The 16,448-nt window shown below is 43.7% G+C and overlaps 1 protein-coding gene across 1 annotated transcript; it reads left to right on the forward strand.

Moving 5' to 3' along the window:
- Window positions 1-504: 504 nt before the first annotated feature.
- Window positions 505-13,552, forward strand: LOC134462493 (CMP-N-acetylneuraminate-beta-galactosamide-alpha-2,3-sialyltransferase 2-like). Its single transcript, XM_063215556.1, has 6 exons — window positions 505-989; window positions 4,829-5,022; window positions 7,673-7,852; window positions 9,324-9,369; window positions 9,732-9,851; window positions 12,276-13,552. Exons 1-6 carry the CDS (start codon window positions 585-587, stop codon window positions 12,444-12,446), a joined length of 1,116 nt encoding a protein of 371 aa, XP_063071626.1. The 5' UTR covers window positions 505-584; the 3' UTR covers window positions 12,447-13,552.
- Window positions 13,553-16,448: the final 2,896 nt, after the last annotated feature.

Genomic DNA, 16,448 nt, shown 5'->3' on the forward strand with positions numbered 1-16,448 from the left:
TTCCATTTCCTGGATAATCAAACCAAAGAGCGCTGTAGGATCGCACAAGCGTGACACCTGCAATGGCCACGTGCTTTAGAGACGCCAAATGAGGACGTGCCAAGCTGCGCAGGATGCTTCGTTCTCGAAAGAGAGAGAGAGAAAGAGAAAGAGAGACAGTGAGAACGAGAGAAAGAGGCCTTCAGTTTAACCATCTCAGGGACTTTCCCATCGGTGTGTGAAGGAAGTGAACACCTGTTTATGACTGAGAGCCACGCAGGTTTTTTATAGCAAAGAGAAATTAACCAACTTCAGTCTGACGCTTAGAGATTACTCTGTGTATGCCTTGTGGAGAACTGAACACTAACCTCATTCAATTACATTCAATTACATCGATGCACAAACTCAAACAGTTGTCATTCATACATAACCAGGAACTCAAACATTAAAAGATAAATATTGGAAACACAAACCCACATTTACTCAAAAATATTTTGCATATACAAACAGAAAAATACTTGAGTTAGGCTCAAGTACGCACCACACCTTCCCCAATACCTGCTCCCACACAACCTCTCACCACACCACAGAAGGGTTTTCCAACTATGCTGACCAAAAAGAAGGCCTGCCTGGGCGCGCTGGCGTGCGGGATCGTCTTTTTCATGGTGGCCACGCACACCATCCAGAAGGGCACCCTCTTGCCCATCTACGTGTCCTTGGTAGCAAGCACGGAGCGCACGCTACCCCCCACCAGCCAAGTGGCCGTGCCACACCCAAAGACCACCACCACTACCACCACCACCACCACCACTACTACCACTACTACCACCACCAAAGCCAAGGCTGTTCCTACGTCCGCGCCCAACCGAGGCAAGACGTGCGGCTGTGCCACCTGCGTGGCGGACGCCATGAAGTCGAAGTGGTTCGACCAGCACTACGACCCCAACCTCCAGCCGTACCTCGTCACCGGGGACAACAAGATCGACCAGGACTCACTCAAGTGGTGGCTGGTAAGGTCCCCTATGAACTCGTCCCGTCGGTCTCTCTGTGTGTGTTTTGCTCTTATGCTCTTTCTGTGACACTTCTCGCCATCTCTCTCCCTCTCGTTCTCTCTCTCTCGTTTCTCTCTCTCTCTCTCTTCTTTTCTTTCTCTCTTTCTCTCTCTTCTTTTCTTTCTCTTTCTCTCTCTCTATTTTGTATTCGTGTATTTGTGTATATCTCTTTGTTTTTCTTGTTCTTTCTGTATTTCTTGCTCTTCTCAAGGACTTGCACTGGTCTATGTTTATGGGCAGAGGAAGCTGTATGCAGGACACATAAAGTATGAATATATGTACGTGTGTGTGTGTGTGTGTGTGTGTGTGTGTGTGTGTGTGTGTGTGTGTGTGTGTATATATATATATAGAGAGAGAAGCAGTGTGTTACCATTAGAATTTTCAAATTTAGATAATTACCCTTTCATCAGTATCATATCCTGTTCTTTGTGGTGTTTGTGTTTATGGTGGCTGCGCTGCGCTGCGCTGCGGGATTTTCAATTAGAGGGCAGGTAATGGCATGTTCCTTAAACAGTGCGTTGCGGTTTCTTAAAATTGATTGATCACCTGCATGTCTGTTCTTTAGCTGACTGGCTGAAATAAAGTTTTTTTTACGAGCTGTACTATGTAACATATACAGTACCTTGTAAGCTTCTCCATGGATTTTTTTTCACTATTAAAAAGGTATTTTAAATGCAAGCCTAGTGGCTTGAAAACTGTTTGTACAATGTATCTTACACAGCAAAACAATGTGCCCTGACAGGCTGTCCAGAATACATTTTTCTGTGTAGCCTACCGCTGCCATCATGACTGAGTAAACACGTTGTCTGTATCGCTACACATCACACAATAACAAGGAGGTGTGATGAATGTCAGCCGTCTACAGTATGTGATTTGATGTTGCTCGTTGTCAACCGTGTGGTCCACTGAACTGCCAGTCCCATAGATTTAAGAACTGGCACTGTATAGCACTGTGGTGATGGTGTGGTCTTCCATCTCACTTCTGTCATGTCACGTCAAGAGCTGCTGAAACTGTCAGCCTCAGCCTCAATGGTGCCCTGTCTCTCAGTGTTGTGAGCTTTAAAATGCATGAAAAAAAAAAAAAAAACACTTACTGCTTGAGAATTTGAATTAAAAAAAAAAAACTTGAGATATCTTTTAGAACTTTGGTTAACTTTCTCATTTCACGTTTTACTCTTTCATACTAGTTCATAAAGGTTGGAGCAGGCTTCACCCAACAAGTATTTCTTCTTTTGAGAGTGCTCATAAACAACTGAAAAATGAGAAAAGGTCGCACCATGCATAGGTTCTTTATTATTACACAGACGTGTTTCGACGTTCTGCCTTCCTCAGTGTAGCACTGTGGTGATGAGGTGGCCCATCTCCCTCACGTCATGTCATGTTAACAGCTGCAGAACTAGCAGTGTCAGCAGTGCCATCTCCTCTTAGTGTTATGTGCTTTCAAATGCAAGAAAGTGCACAACACTTGCAAGATGTTTTGTTTTTGTACAATTCTTGGGACGTCTTTCAGAACTCGTGTAAACTTTATCATGTCATGTTTTACTCTTTCTTACTCCGACCACAGAAACTTTTTTGACCTTTCGCTGTATTCGTTTTCTGACATCTGAACTGTGAAAGTGAGAGGGACAGCAGCAGAGAAGAAGGCAGCCCCTTGGCTGTAATGAGGATCAAGAACCCTTGCTTGGCCCCCTCCATTCGTCTTCTGTGAATGCCATACACGTTATAGGGAGAGAGAGAGAGAGAGAGAGAGAGAGAGAGAGAGAGAGAGAGAGAGAGAGAGAGAGAGAGAGAGAGAGAGTGTTCTGCTCCAGGGCAACATCTGGATAATGGAAAGTGGATGTGTCCAGTCCCCCTCACACACACACGCACACGCACACGCACGCACACACACACACACACACACACACACACACACACACACACACACACACACACACACACACACACACACACACACACACACACACACACACACACACACACTCACACACATACACACACCATAAAACTCATGCGGCCTGAGCCATAAGCCATGGATTGGACCGGGCCCAACTGATTTTTTCCCTTACTTTCTCACTTCTCTCTCTCTCTCTCTCTCTCTCTCTCTCTCTCTCTCTCTCTCTCTCTCTCTCCACTTAGCTATCACTTTCCTATTCTCGTGGTCTCTCAGTTGTGCCTTTCTTTTGTGCGCCCTCTCTTTCTTTCTTTCTCTCTCTCTCTCTCTCTCTCTCTCTCTCTCTCTCTCTCTCTCTCTCTCTCTCTCTCTCTCTCTCTCTCTCTCTGACCGGGAAGGAGGTCAATAGAACAACCCATGACCCATCTTCACATGAATACTCTTTCTGGACTCCCCCTCTTCTCTCTTTCTCTCTTTCCAGTCAGTGCTCCCCTTTTCCAAAAACACAGTGCCAGTCTCACAATGCCAGTCTTCAGACGGTGCAGGGCAGTCTACCTAATGACATGCAAGCTTCAGATTGTAGGGGTTGCTAACACTGGGCTCAGGACTGAGGAGAAGGACAGTCTTGCTCTGTGAGGCACATGCACCACACGGCTCAGTGAATTAGTTTTTTCCCCCTTGCCCGAATAGCAACGACCAAGTTGTATTAAAGATCTCAGTCTGTGTAATACAGAAGTAGTGGTAGTACTATGGTAGTCTTTTTTTAGCAAATAGTTAAGTGTTCCACTGGTGGAATGGTATGGTGCGTTATGAAGCTTTGTCCAATGTAGAGAGTCAGACAAGCTCAGTCATGACCGAAAAAGAGAAAGAGGCTCGACAATACCATACCGTGAGGATGCATAAATATCTATGTAACATGACAAGTGAATAGTAGAACTCCAGGCTGCCGACCTACTCAGCCGTAAATTCTACAGTGTCAGTTCAACACTTAAAGTAAGAGTAGGATTAACACCACATCAACACCACACCATAACTTTGACTATGTGTGTGTTGAATTAACACTGAAAAACAGTCTGATGAAGCTTCAAATGAGATATGGCATGTTTTGCAAAGAAATGTTATAAATTACATTTGCAGTACATATAAGAGATATTTTCAGGGGACCTAGTGAAGGTGGGGGCTATTGTAAACGTGGCTACCTTCAATATAGAGTGCAGGGGGAAAACTGGCCCTGTGAGCTGACGGGTTGCTGGGTAATGACATAATGGCCGGCAGCAGCTGTTTGGAGACAGCAATTCACACTCATGACCTCTCCTCTCCTCCAGCAGCACAATAGCTCCGGCCAAAGTCACGCCACTCACAGACACCTGACTTGACAAAGGCTGATTCTGTGCTTTTATGAGAAGATAAAGACTTAGGGAACTTTTTTACGTACCGTAACTTGATTACTTTAAGAGAGATTTTTGACATCCTAAAATGTTTTCTGTTACTTTTAATTGGTTTCCTTGTGCCCAGAGGCGACTGGGAAACTTATGATCCAGCAGGAAGATAACTTATTCAGGCCCAGACACACAGCATGTTCTGGAAGCACATGTGACACAGCAATACCATGCCATAAACAGGCTGGGCCCAGGACAAAGTCATCTGAAAGGGCCCCCTATCCAATACATGCAATGTAATGGGGACCCAATTCTGTGCCCCCTATCTCCCTGGGTCTGGGACAACATACCTCTTTGTCCCCCCCTACCGGTGGGCCTGTGTGCCATGATCGCCTGTGTGTAATGTGAGTGTGTGCCATGATACAGTGTGTTTCTAATGACTGTGTACTGTATCTATTGCTATTGTATGTCCTGACTGAATGTGCGTCTAATGCTAGTTTGTGTTGTGTGCTGTGTGTTCGCAGGGTCTGCAGCGTTCGGGGTCGGGTGAGAATTTAGAGGAAGTGATGCGTAAGATGTTCGGCGTGTGCTCCTCTCCTCCGCCGGACTGGCTGCCGCGCCAGGACCGTTGCCGTACCTGCGCCGTCGTCGGCAACTCTGGCAACCTGCGGGACTCTCACTACGGGGCCGACATAGACGGGCACAGTGTGGTGATACGGTACGCTACAGTCTGGCACAGAGAACACGCACACACACAAGCACACGCACACGCACACGCACACACACACACGCACGCACACACACACACACACACACACACACACACACACACACACACACGCACACGCACACGCACACGCACACGCACACGCACACACACACACAGCTGTGCCATCTGTGCCAGCAACTCTTCGTTCCCAGTAGGGTTTTGATATTGAGTCCAACATTACGGTTAGACGATATGCATGGTCCACACTGTCACACACGCACGCGCGCACACATACATGCACGGCACGCACGCATGTACGAGCACGCACACGCTCGCTCACACACACACACACACACACACACACACACACACACACACACACACACACACACACACACACACACACACACACACACACACACACACGCACACATGCACACAAAGGCAGCCAACGCAGACAGCGAGGTCCAGCCAAGTTCCTTTTCTGTTCTCCAGCCTTAATGAGGACGTCTTGGCAGGAGATATGATGCTCTAAACTGAAGCACTTTTCTCAAAATGTTCACCTCTTTCGCCCCTCTTTTCAATTGGAACAGTGAATCAAAATGATCTGCTGAAGCAGGGTGTACCTTGACTGAATGTAAAGTAATCAAATGCAATGCCTTTTTTTGCCAGAGTTGGCTTAAGTTGCATACTTGTGGTCTTATCTTGAACTTACATCCTTGAGTTTCTGTCCACCGTGAAGTTGAGAGCCTGTTCACTGAGAGAAACACACAAAAAAGTGCGTAAGAAGATGTAAATGGGTAGACCTTGGAAACACTGCACAGTTTCTGATGCCTCTGTGGACATCTTGAAAGTGTTGGTGTGACCATCACTAGTGTTTCATGTTTGTGCTCTGGCTGCCATGCCAACGACCCTGGTTCTTTGGTGTAGCGGTCAGAAGACCAAGTTTGGTACTAAGTTGTGGGTTTGAGTCCTGACGGGGCATCTCTATTCCGCCTGGCTACAGTTGGCCTCCAAAAGTAGATTCATTCATACTGTATACTTTGCTTATCAGTGCACAAGATGATTTTGGCTAAAATCCCTCCCTGCTTTTACGTAAAATGTATTGCTCAAACAAAAATCTGTGACGCACAGAGACAGATGGAAAATCGGAGAATAATATGGAACATATGGGACATCATGGACAATATGGGAGTGTTGTCCAATAACTTCACATCCTAATATTAAGTCATTGGTGTTGCCATATGCCAAATAGACTGCACGCTCAGTTTCCCGACAAAATTATAAAATTACGACTACATCAAACAAATCTGTGGCTGACAGAGACATATGGAACATTGGAGAATAATATGGCTTTGATACCTTGGATTAAGGAGCATCATGAAGATCCAATGTCAATAGTTTAGTTTAGTTGATTTCAGCAGTACATCCTTATATTCAGTCACTGGTGTTGCCATATGGCAAATAGACTATACACTCATTTCCTGACATGATAATAAAGCTATGACTGTAAACCCTTAATCCAGCCACCCGTTCAACATTTATCGGGCAAACAAAGCCCTTTTACTCACATACACAGAGAGACATATTAAAAAGTGGAGAACAATGAAACACTATGCCTTTGGCATCTTGGATTGGGAGAGGCATTGTAAAGATCAAATATGTCAATAGTGCTACTCACCTACCATTTGTTTAACGCCTATTTCTATACTTGTAATGGCTTTTTCAGTTTGCTTTCAAAGGTGTTGTCCTTTGACTGTACCGTGTATATCCTTTATTAGTCTGTCACACATGCACACTCATGTACCCTTACATCCTTATTCGTCTGTCATTGGTGTTGTCAAAGCAAACACTTCACTCATTTCCTGAGAAATTGCCATGAAAAGCTGATAGTGGCACTGGCAAATACATGACACAAAGACAGAACCTTTTGTCATCCTGTAACAGTCTGACAGCTGGCTCTCAAAGCTGCTGATCTGGAAGCAGATGGGATGGTGCACCAACAGCATTCAGACATAATTGGTTTATGCATAATTAGTTATTTTGGCGAGAGTAACTAATGTAATGCAAAAGTAGTGTAATGCCTCACATTTTAAGGGGCTCTATATAGAACTAAAAGTTAAATTACCGGTAATCCCTGTCCCGAGTCTGTCTATGCTTATTTGAAAGAACAAAAATCTGCACTCACAAACTAAGTCTCATTATTTATTTATAGATTACCACCATGTCCAAAAGACATGCTTATTTGAGTCATTAGTAAGTGAACAATGACTCTCGCAACTTTCACGTTCCGTCCGCTGAGAACCCCAAATGTAACTTTTGACAGAGCGACCCGAAAGTGTCGGGGAAACACCTCTCGTATGAAAATTCCCTTTACATACAGTATTCAGATTTGTATCAACTGCTGGCATTTTATGATGAAAAACATTCTCACAGCAAGCTCATTTAAACAGCAATTTTCCTGAAGGTGTAGATTTTGAGACAGGCATGCCACGGACACCGTGCAAACTGTGTAATCCTATGTTGTGCCACTTTAAATATAGCGATATTGCAATGTAAGGGACGTCTTTGAATAGACGTAATAAGGTCAACTGCATGTTTGCGGATTGTTAAAACTTTCACTTCATACTTTTGTTTTGTTTATGTGTCCTTCTATTAGAATGAACAAGGCCACGACGCGGGGCTACGAGGCGGACGTGGGCAATAAGACCACTCACCACATCATGTACCCGGAGAGCGCAGTGGACCTGGCCCCCGGGGTACACCTGGTGCTGCTGCCCTTCAAGCTGCTAGACCTGCAGTGGTTGACCAGCGCTCTGTCCACGGGAGAAATCACCAAGTACGTAATGTGATGTGATGTGATGTATATACACTACCCTGTCCACGTGAGAAATCACCAAGTACGTAATGTGATGTGATGTAAAGTACCCTAGGAGAAATCACCAAGCATGTGATGTGATGTAAAATGCTCACCCTGTCCACACTGGAGATCAAGTACGTAAGGTAATGTAGTGTAATGTAATATAATATAATTTATCATATGGTGTGACGTCATCGGTCGAATGCTCCATTCATTTCAATGGGGCTCCCCAACGTTCGCACGTCTGTTATTTTTCGATAACGGACGGGTTGGTCTATAACAGACCGCTGTCAATGGCAACAAAACTTTTCACTGCTAAAGCGACTTTTCAACAAGACTCTAATCAGCTGCTGTGATAGACAACACCTGTTGTCCTGGCTACCTAGCTGTTGCCTAGCGGTGTTCCACAACGGCACTGTTTTGTTTTGCGCAGCAACAATCTTTTGACATGAAAAACTATAATAAACTTAACATTAAATAGGCCTAAAGAAATGTCCCCGCCATGTGTGAATCATTTAGGCCTAAGTATATCCATATAATAAGCGGGTTAACGTTCGGCGAGTCGGTCGCTTTGTGGAATAGCAGCACTTCGCTCCGTGTCGGGGTCTAAAGATTCTCTCTGTCGTGCTGCTATTCCACGGTAGCGACCTTCTCGCCGAACGTTAACCCTTACGTAACGTAGTGTAATGTAATGTAATATAATGTAATGTATTGTGATGTAATATAATGTACCACAATATAATGTAATGTAATATAAAGTGCACACCACAGGATAGAGATCACTAGGTCCATGCCCCCAGCTTCCAATCCCTGACTCAGATGATCTGAAAAACTCTTGGATGGAGTTTTTTTCCCCCCTTTTTTCATTTTTCCTTTTTCTATGCTTGTCTTTGTTGTCAGTCTTTTCACTCCTCTGTCAGCATCTGTCTTTTATGTTTCACCCTCCATTTCTCCACCTTTTCTCTTTCTCTCTGGCTTTGTTTGCCTGTTAGTTTTGTTTCCCTTGTGCCAGTCATGCCATCTTTCACTGTCCACCCACTGTTAATGATCCATTGTGTCATTTCCTCATTCACTCATTCACCCCTTCCACTCCCACCCTCTGCAGCGTTCATTTTTCAGACAGCTTTCTGGATTGATGAGATAAGAGCTTGACTGCTGGAGTGACCAGGCGGTCAGGAATGTACAGTAGAGATGGGATAGGCCCTTTGTTATGGAACAGAGAACGTTCTCACAGGGCACCGACGCAGGGCACCTTGCCACAGGCCGCATCAGATTACACACACACACACAGGCACACATGCACACACGCACGGTCGCACACACACGCACGGTCACACACACACGCACGGTTGCACACACACGCACGCATACACACACACAGGGGGGTGGGCATATTCTGCAAGCAGTTTTTTTTAGTTTTATCATTTTAATCTTCTTTTTTCATTTACAGGACATACATGAGGGTGAAAAGTCTTGTGAAAGCAGATAAAGACAAGGTAAGACACCCTGCTGCTGACAATTATATTAAATTACACCTTAAATGTAGATCCAGGTGAAGGGATTGTGCTGAGCTCAGCTATTAAAATATAAAAAATAAAATTAAAACCATACACCATCATAGACTATAATACACTGCACAAACGTATTATTATTATTATTATTTTGTAGCTTGTTTAAATAAAATACAAAGCTGGGACGTTGTATGACAGAATTTATGTAGACCGGAACTGTTAATGTTTTTGGCATAGCAAGGCATTATTGTCGGCATATTTTTGTAAAATGTATAACCTCTTCTTGTATAGCTGCTAAACTGTGGTACAATCTCTCACTTGTCCCACTTTACCTGCTTGTGTGTCAGGTGATCGTGGTCAACCCTGCGTTCTTCAGGTACACGCACGAGCAGTGGAATGAGAAGCACGGCCGGTACCCGTCCACTGGCATGCTGGCCATCATCTTTGCCCTACATCTGTGTGATGAGGTAAGGCTTCTACACAAGCAGGGCTTCTCAGCCTAGCCGTGGCTTAGTCAACTGGGCACTGGACTGCTATGCGGACGACCTGGGTTCGATTCCCGACCCGGGTCATTTCCCGATCCTCCCCTGTCTCTCTCTACCCCACTCATTTCCTGTCGCACTCTTCATTGTCCTGTCTAAATGAAGTTGACCCCCCCCCCCAAAAAAAAACAACAATTGATAAAAACAAGAAGGACTTCTCCACACCATGACAGTTAAAGTAAAACATGCTACTTTATTGATTTCCAACTTACAATAAGGTTTCCGAAACTTGTCTGCACGGAAATCTTATTCATCCAGGTCATGTTATTTACGATTTTTTTTTTAAAATTAGCAATGAAGATTGTTTGACAGGCTTTTGGAACTTCCATCAGTTGCGTATGGATGCATCAATAAGAAATTTGATGAAGCTCCTTGGATGAAGGACTAAATGTCTTTCAAGCCCAAAGTCCAGTTGCTTACAAGTAATCTTTATGGCTGTTTCCAAATAATTGATTTCTAATAAATTACATTTGTTTGGTTGACTTGTTGAGTGGTCCTCCACAGGTTATAGCAGGGGTGGGGAACCTTTTTCATTTGAGGGGCCACTTCAAATTCATCCGAGGGCCGTCCAAGTCCTCCGAGGGCCGCATTATGAACACAAACCAGGATTTCCTGCTGCACTCTAGGACTATATTGAAGGCAGCCACCTTTAAAACAGACTTAACCTTCTGTAGGTCCACTGAATATAACAAATTTGTATTGCAAATGTATTTTCTAAGATTCCTTTACAAAATATATCATATTTCATGTGAAGCTGCATAACATTAAAACTATATCGAGGGCCGGATAAAACGGCCTCAAGGGCCGCAAACGGCCCTCGAGACATAGGTTCCCCCGCCCCTGGGCTATAGCAACACTATGCAAGTTTGCATACCAGAATGAGACAGGCAGTTACTATGAAAGACACTCCCATGTTCAACATAACAGTGAATTTAGAAATGTTTTTTTATGGCTTTGAAAATGGTTATCACACTGCCCGCATATAAAACTCTGTGTAGGCCTACTCCAAAGCAGCTCACATTTACACGCACCTGTTCACACGGATGTTAACCTCAAACAAGTAATAAGTCAAAACATGTTCAACTCTTTATCTTTATCTATAGTATCTATCTTTAGTTCTTTATCTATTTCTTATCTTTACCTTGGAGCGTAACATGTGGTTAACTACGCTCTTACCACACACATTGCCATTGCAAGGCCTGTTGCGCCCTTATGCTGAACACTTCATAGGGGTATTTATACATTCATCATACATTATGGATGAAGTTAAGTTTCAGCAGAAGTGCCTAAAGCTTATCTATTTTTCATTACTGAGGCAAACTAGATTGGCACATTAGAATGTCCAGATGCTAGGAAAGTAAAGTTTTAGGCACTCAAAGGCTAGCGTTGACAAGCCAGGTCTTCACTCTGCCACATGCACTCACTGAACCTTATTATTACACAAGTAGCGTCTTCTTTGAGACGTTGAAGACGGTGTATAATTGACATATCCTCTTTATTTTTTGCGTTTCATACCAGTGAAGTAACAGCTGTTGTGTAATCACTGTTGCTCAAGGCAGACCAACAACAAAAACAACAAAAGCTAGTTCTTTAGCTAACCCACCACCCACAATTGCAGACCACATTGGGTGGATGACAACCATATCTGTGGAATCTAGAAGTTGCTCAACTGTGGACATGGTTTCTGTAGAATTTGGAAGTTGGGTCCATGTTTTGCTTACCTCACCGCCATGGTTCAATGCTTGGTTCCTTATTTTGCCACCCCATTGCTCAGTCCTGTTTTTGGTTATAGTGCATTCATGCATTTATCATACATTATGGATGAACTGGTGGTTTAACTGGTCCACCAACCACAATTACAGTGTAAACAAAATTTGGTTGATAACAAGTGTTATAAGTGGTACTGTGAAGATGCTTAACTGTCGACACGGTTTCTGTAGAATGTAGAAGTGGGTTCTGTTGCTGTTATCTACTCCTATTAAGTTTCCTATTCATTCTGCCACCCCATGGCTTGGGTGTCAGCAGTAGTTTATTTATTATACATTTATATGTTTTAGTTTAACTGCACTTTGGAGACTGGTCAAACACAATGTCAAACTTCTGCGCTAGCCCTGTTACATAGATTTTTGACAATAAATTACACATGACTTGACTTGACATTATGGCTGAGTTGGTGGTTTAGTTATTCCACCAACCACAATTATGGACCACATTTGGTTCATGGCAGGTCTCTCTGTGGAATCTGGAAGTTGCTTAACTGTCGACAGGATTACTGAGGAATTTGGATGTGGGTTCTGTTGCTCTTCTCTGCTCTCATGAATTTCCCCATGTTGCCCTTCCATTGCTCAGGTGTCTGTGTTTGGCTACGGCGCGGACGAGAGGGGCAACTGGCACCACTATTGGGAGAACAACAAGAACGGCGGCGCGTTCCGCAAGACGGGGGTGCACAACGCCGACCACGAGACGGTGACCATCCAAAAGCTTCAGGAGGCTGGGAAGATCCGACTCTTCAGGAGATGATACATACATACAGTTCAGTAGCAGGAACTGGAAGGAGAGCTTTGGGAACCCTGCTGCTGTGTGTGAGGTGGAGTGGGCTGGGGTGAGGTGTGGTGTGATGTGGTGTGTGCGGACTGGTTAGAGAGGACGGGGAAGATCAGGACGTGTCGCATGTCTACAGTATGTGCTGGAAAATGTCTTGGGAAATAATGAGAGGGAAGGACTCCAAGCAGTGTTGCTGGATGGACAATGTTGAACTATCATACCAAAACTTCAAAATTAACTTTTTTTGTATTGTTCACAAACAAATTGGGTGTTTTAAAGCTGCTGAATGAAAACTCTCATAGATCATGGGTTATTTTCACATTAATGACCATACAGAGGACAGCATTATGGTACAAATATGATGATTATTATCCATCTGGCAATACTGACTCCAAGGCAAGACTGTGTGGCCACTACCAGTACATAGGCCACGAGGCCCAGGAGGACAGATCTCCATTCCCTACAGCCCTCACACCTCTCCCGGCCGTTACCTCACCCCGCTCCAGAAACCACCAGCCAAGCTCTCCCACAGCTCCAGTGACTAAATTAACCACTGTGGACATCTGCAATGAAACCAAGGCTCCACTGACTTACTTAACCACTGTGGACAACTGCAATCGAACCAAGGCTTCAGTGACTTATTTTTTTAACCACAATCAAACCAAGGCTTAAGTATCTTAAGTATTTTTGTGGTTAAAAAAGTCACCTACAAAAAGGATGAAACCAGACAAACATTCTGTGAGACCAAAATAGACTTTAGTGGATTGTTGCCTTATTGTCGTATTGTTATTGTAGCGATCTGGCAACTGGCAGATCACAGAGATGGAGTTTATAACTGAACTGACGAGGGGTGACTCTGTGAAGCTATGGGAGCAGCCTTACTTATCTGAGCCAGTTACTGATTCTTTTTTAATTTTTTTTTGTTTTTTACCTTTCCATGACTGTTATGGTCAGCTCTGATCTGAATGTGTCTTGTCCATGAACCCCCCAATCCCAAAGGTATGCCTATGCCACAGACGACGATAGGAGACAGGAGAGTTTCCTTTCTATTCTTGTGTGTGTGTGTGTGTGTGTGTGTGTGTGTGTGTGTGTGTGTGTGTGTGTGTGTGTGTGTGAGAGTTAGAGAGAGAGAGAGAGAGAGAGAGAGAGAGAGAGAGAGAGAGAGAGAGAGAGAGAGAGAGAGAGAGAGAGAGAGAGCGCAAGCAAGTACATGTGTGTGAGTGAGTAAATGTGTGTGCTTGTTTGCTAGTGCATGCATGTATAGTACATGTGTGTTGTTTACGTCTGCCTCTGCATGTGATGTGCGTGAGAGGGGAGGTTTGGAGGTAAACCACTGAGACCACACCGCTGCCAGCGTTTAGCGTTAACGAAGGAGGAAGTAGCGGGTCTGTGTACGGCCAAGGCCTTGTTATTAATTCATGCACTTTTCTCTCTTTAGCGTCTCACAAGAGCCAGCTTTTAGAGTTGGGGAAAATGTAAATGCGGAATGTATCTCCCTTTATTCTCGTTGTCTTTTTTTAAAAATAGAAATAATGGCTTTGTACGTATTTTTATATGTTTAGGTTGATGATTAATGGATGATGTTTGGCCTAGTTCTTCTGCTCTTTACATACTGTTGGGAAGAGTTGGGCCTTAATTTCATCCGGCACCCGAGGGGTTAAGTGTGACACCACAGTGCCATGACCGGCCATAATGTGGAGTATATGTGCCTTATAGGCTTGAAGCCAATAGTTTGTGGGGATTTTTGTATTTTGTGTTTTTTTTTTTCCCCAGCCCACAACGTGATTCATCCCGACCAAAAGTAATGATTTGACTCCTGGTGGTTGGGCCACTATTGCCAAGTGCTAGATAGCCACTGATCCTCATCACACACAGCCAAGCTGGCGTTTTCACTGTGACGCCAGACAAGTTCCGTTCGGAAGCAAAGCAAGGAGATACATGACTACTGGTTTCAGGCTGAAGACAGTGGTGTCAGTGGCCACGCTTGAGACACCGCATGCTGCGTAAACCTGCGCACTACGCAGTCACAATTCATTGGTTAGAAATTTTGGTTACACTTTTCTTGACGCCAGCGTCATAAGCATGATATAAGTGCCAAAACAGTGTCATGACACAGTCATGAATAAGTTATAAACATGATGTCAATGTCATAATTTTTTTACGGTCATGAAAAGGTTAGGGCTGTGTTTACCATAACTGAATGTCAGACAAATAAAATGTTTATGACATTGACATAATGTTTATGACACATGAACGACTGTGTTGCGACACTGTTATGTCATACGTATGACAACTGCGTCAAGTAGTGTTACCGAAATTTCTAACCAGAATGCATCGTAACCTGCGCCACCACAAATGAACCCTTTATGTCTGTATATGGCTCCACCACTGGATGCAACTTGTACATAGCAGCTGCACATTTGTTCGGAAGTGTCTAACGTCACGTGGAACAAACCCATTAATCAGCTGATATTGTCACAGGCATTAACAGGGAAAAGAGGGATTTATGAAATTGATTATCGTCTCATTGTCTTCAATTCATTTGCTATGTATTAATGGATCTTTTTGAGGACTGTGAATGCCATGAAACTTGACATAGATTGTTCTTTGTTTTCATCAATGTGTAATCCTTGTTTTGTTTTATATGAGTGTTAATTGTCACACATTTGCTTTATGTCAATCAACTCTCCACGTCGTTCCACAAAGACCAATGTAATTACGGTCGGAAAGAGAATTTTTTGTTGTTCATGTCACTTTAATGAAGTGTGATAATTTAATCCATATTAAAATATTCTGACAGACAAATAAGAAGTGCCTATTCCAAATAAAAACAAAACAAAATACAGTTAAATTACACTTACAAAGAATACTGGGGTACAGAATGTCAACCAGAATGTGACCATCATGTAAACCGGGTAGTCATAAAATACTTGCTAAAATGTCTGAACATCTCTGGATCAAGTACATTTCCATCACTGGTGTAATAAAATAAAACTGAGTAATGATTATCCATCCAATAATTTACTAGAAAATACCAAATAAATGCTCAGTGTCTTCATTCACAATGTACAATATACAGGTTTACAGCAATTACTCCAACCCCAGAGGAGGGCAGCCAGCAACAGTCCACATCCGGTTTGCCCACTGTGCAAAGAAGTACAAAAATAACATCAGTTGTCCAAGGAGCTGTCGTGTCTTCAGGAGACGAATCCTCTCCCATGTGACTAGGTTTTTGCGTGTGTCTGTTTGTTTGTTTGTAGGTTAGGAGTACAATTCAAGTATCGTTGACAAATCCGGCCGCCACTAGACAAAAAGCCAAACACTCACACAATGTTGTCGTCACCAAGGCAAACAATGACAGGAACTGTGAACGATCGATTGAGGACATCCCACACGCTCAAGACACAGTGCAAGCAGAGAGATAGGGTGGGAGAGGAGTGGGGGGTAGCTCTCCAGTTTGGACCAGGTGCAGGTCACACGTGTGGGTTAGTGATAGGTTTTATTTCCTGAACAATGTATTACACAGTGAGTTAGTTCATGGACAATGAAGACTTTCAGAGTAAAATAAAGCAAGGGAGGTTCCCACTTCCAGCCAAAGGAGAGGCCACCTACTTTCCCTGAAGACACAGAGATGGAAACTAGAAACTTCCTGGTACTGTAGTGCTGGTAACAGGTAAACACACAGACACAGACAGACAGACAGACAGACAGACAGACAGACAGACAGACAGACAGACAGACAGACAGACAGACAGACAGACAGACACACACACACACACACACACTTTCTACGCACCAGACACACAGTATAGGATGCAGATATACCCAGATTTAAGGTACACTGTGCAGGAAATGGTAAAAAATTTACTGCAACTATGCTGCTCATTGAAACTGGGCTGCCTATTGCCAAATTTGATCTTTACTATGGTAAGTAATAAACAAATATTTTCTAGTATGGTCCAAGTACAGTCATTTTTA

The sequence above is a fragment of the Engraulis encrasicolus genome, chromosome 14 (assembly GCF_034702125.1).
Source record: "Engraulis encrasicolus isolate BLACKSEA-1 chromosome 14, IST_EnEncr_1.0, whole genome shotgun sequence".
In the NCBI taxonomy this organism is placed as follows: Eukaryota; Metazoa; Chordata; class Actinopteri; order Clupeiformes; family Engraulidae; genus Engraulis; species Engraulis encrasicolus.

Bases quoted from the DNA above. Each gene is read 5' to 3' on its own strand.
- LOC134462493 (XM_063215556.1), top strand. From the start codon at position 585: ATGCTGACCAAAAAGAAGGCCTGCCTGGGCGCGCTGGCGTGCGGGATC. The intron at 5,023-7,672 runs GTACGCTACAGT...TCCTTCTATTAG, and splicing joins GGGCACAGTGTGGTGATACG to AATGAACAAGGCCACGACGC. The intron at 9,852-12,275 runs GTAAGGCTTCTA...TCCATTGCTCAG, and splicing joins CCCTACATCTGTGTGATGAG to GTGTCTGTGTTTGGCTACGG.